Genomic DNA, 2944 nt, shown 5'->3' with positions numbered 1-2944 from the left:
TAAGGGTGGGGCGGAAATCCCCTTCCTTCCCTTTCGGAGGTATTTTGCTTCTTGGGGATCTTTTCCAGGAAATTACATATAAAATAGAAAAGAGAAGATCGGATTCCTCACCCAGTTTCAAGCACGCTGTTCACAGTTGTGCTGGTTAGTGCTTTTGGACTTCGGTTGCTAGTAGCTTGGGCTGGTCGATGCAAAATGGCCAGCCTTTCTCCTGTCAGGTTAGAAGCTTTCCCCAAGTCGAACGGAATGGCCGCCGCTGTTCCATAATCTCTGGAGCACCCTTCTTTCTTCACCACCTCTCCAGGGTGACTTAGACCCATTTAGGGTCCCCTGGCAGGGTGAAATTAGCCACGGGGGGTGTGGAGAATCCACAAGCCCGTGACTGTCATTACTGCGCAAAACCGGAAGTCCCTTGATAAATAAATAAACTTGTCCTCAAAATCACCAGCTGAAAGTATTTTTATTGATAACCAGTAGACATGAACTAAAAAAAAAGTTCATATATTTCTTTGAAACTTCATATTTTCAACACCTTGACCACAGCCCTATGGACATCCTTATTCCGCAAGGTATAAATGATAGGGTTCAGTAGGGGAGTGACCACAACATATAAGACTGCAATTTGTTTGTCCTGATCAGAAATTGTGTTTGACTGGGGGAGAATGTATATGGAAATGATGGTACCATAGAACAATGTGACCACAATAAGGTGGGAGCCACAAGTGGAGAAAGCCTTACGCCAACTTGCAGCTGAGTGCATTTGAAAAACTGAATACAAGATGCAAGTATAGGAACATAAGATAACCGAAAAAGGGATCAGAACAATAAATGTTGCTAGACCATTTAGTATGATTTTGGTGCGTTTTATATCACCACATGCAAGATCTAGCAGAAATTGCAGCTCACAGACAAAGTGGTTAATGCGATTGGGACCACAGAACGGGTGACGGGAGATACAAACAACATTGACCATTGAGAAGAGACAACCTATGACCCAGCAGGAGCTGGCAAGCAGATATTGCCGCTTGCTGTCCATAGCAGAGGCATATCTCAATGGATTGCAGATGGCCAAGTAGCGATCATAAGCCATGACACCTAATAGCAAACATTCGGTACTACCCATACACAAAGCACTGGCTCCTTGCAACATGCAACGTGTTACAGATATTATTCCATTTCCTGCCATGAGATGAGCTAATAATTGGGGTGAACTGCTAGTGACATACAAAATCTCCATGCCTGCAAGATGGGTGAGAAAGAAGTACATAGGAGTGTGCAGTTGGGTGTTAATCCATACCAATACAATGATCAGAAGGTTACCCAAAACTGTCAGCAAGTAAATGATCAAGAAGACCACAAAGAGCAGGATCTGTTCCTTTCGGTGATGGGTGAGTCCTGAGAGGATGAACCTTGTTTCAGTGGTGACATTGTCAGGTTCCATCTTGGCATCTTGCCTACAAAATCGAGACACAGAAACACACTGAGATAAAGGGAGGGAGGGAGAGAGGGAGGGAGGGAAGGAGGGAGAGAGGGAGAGAAGGAGACAACTACAATATATCTACTCCAATGTAATAAAATCTCAGCTCATTCATTGTTAATCTCTAATACATCATTGTGAAAATAATGGTCGTATATTTGTCAGCAGAATGTATATGCCTAACTGTTGTGTGAAAAGTTCTTTTTTCCTTAGAGAAATTACCGGTATGTCATCAACATCATCTTCATTCAAATTTTCCTGAGAACACAGAAACATGTGTCCTTCCACACCCTTACCAATCAGTTTACAACTCTCAGAAACTTTTCAGAATTGATTCACCTTATTAAATTAAATTGAATTTTAATTTTTGGTACATTTTAACATGCATATGATCTGAAAAAGCAGATATATTGATATAAATACAAAAAGCAGATTAGTTAGAGCAATAGTCTTCCCTATAATGATGTATGGGTGTGAGAGCTGGACACTAAGAACAGCTGATTGAAGAAGACTTAATGCCTTATAAATACGGTACTGGTATAAATTATTGCATATACCTTGGATAGTCAGAGCTACCAACAGAGAGGTGTTGAATCATATAAAAGCAGCCACTTCACTAGAAGCTAAAATCAGAAGGCTGCATCTGATTTATTTTGGCCACGTCATGCGTGCAAATTTATTGAATAAGTCAATGATGCTAGGAATGGTTATTGGAACAAGAAGAAAGGACAAGCAAAGAACATGCTGGCTTGCATAACCTCAAAACTCATAACAAAGATGAACATCCAACAACTGAAATAAGCTGTGCTTGACAGGGTAGCATAGAGCGCACCAAGAGTTGGACATGACTGAATGGTTAAAACAATAACATATATTTATTTCCCACCTTTATTATTTTTACAAATAACTCAAGGCAGCGACACATAGCCATCACATCTTGGTCTTGGGGTTTCATATAAATCTTCCAACTAAGTATTAGCCAGGCCTGACCCTTTTTAGCTTTTTGAGATCTTGCAAGGTAATCAGCCATTTAGCTGATCCTTCATCCATAAACATTTACAAGTAATAAAATAGAAAATTTACCTCTGTCCTTTCTCCAGGCATTCATCATCACTCAGCAAAATCTGCCTCTTTCTACTAGTTTCAGATAAGGTGCTAAAATCTAAGTAGATGTTAGTTCGATTTCCAGGGAATGATGCTGAAATATAGTGATTTATACTGTCATCCATATACCCAAAAAAAGCTATCTGAGCTAACGCAATGAGCTTGAATGAGAAATCAAATAAACAACCTAGAAAAAGGCAGTGGGAAAACACATCCAAAGTGTTGCCATGAAAACTGCATTAAATCAGTAGGCACTGAGCATAACTTGAAGGCGACTCTACTTTTATGAAGCTGTTATTCCACAATTACCTTGCCATCTGTTGATAAATGAAATTTTAAATCTTTCTGTGGTGATGAGGAAAG

At 40.0% G+C, this 2944-nt stretch overlaps 1 protein-coding gene across 1 annotated transcript; it reads right to left on the bottom strand.

Moving 5' to 3' along the window:
• Positions 1 to 517: 517 nt before the first annotated feature.
• LOC107286602 (olfactory receptor 476-like) lies at positions 518 to 2706 on the bottom strand. Its single transcript, XM_015814994.1, has 2 exons — positions 2561 to 2706; positions 518 to 1454 (listed from the first exon to the last, which is right to left on the bottom strand). The coding sequence occupies exons 1-2, from the start codon at positions 2704 to 2706 to the stop codon at positions 518 to 520; spliced, it is 1083 nt and encodes a 360-aa protein (XP_015670480.1).
• Positions 2707 to 2944: the final 238 nt, after the last annotated feature.

The sequence above is a fragment of the Protobothrops mucrosquamatus genome, unplaced genomic scaffold, assembly GCF_001527695.2.
Source record: "Protobothrops mucrosquamatus isolate PMUCROS unplaced genomic scaffold, P.Mucros_1.0 scaffold303, whole genome shotgun sequence".
In the NCBI taxonomy this organism is placed as follows: Eukaryota; Metazoa; Chordata; class Lepidosauria; order Squamata; family Viperidae; genus Protobothrops; species Protobothrops mucrosquamatus.
This window is presented reverse-complemented; position numbering and strand designations above follow the sequence as displayed.

Bases quoted from the DNA above. Each gene is read 5' to 3' on its own strand.
- LOC107286602 (XM_015814994.1), bottom strand. From the start codon at position 2,706: ATGGATGACAGTATAAATCACTATATTTCAGCATCATTCCCTGGAAAT. The intron at 1,455-2,560 runs GTAAATTTTCTA...TCGATTTTGTAG, and splicing joins TGCCTGGAGAAAGGACAGAG to GCAAGATGCCAAGATGGAAC.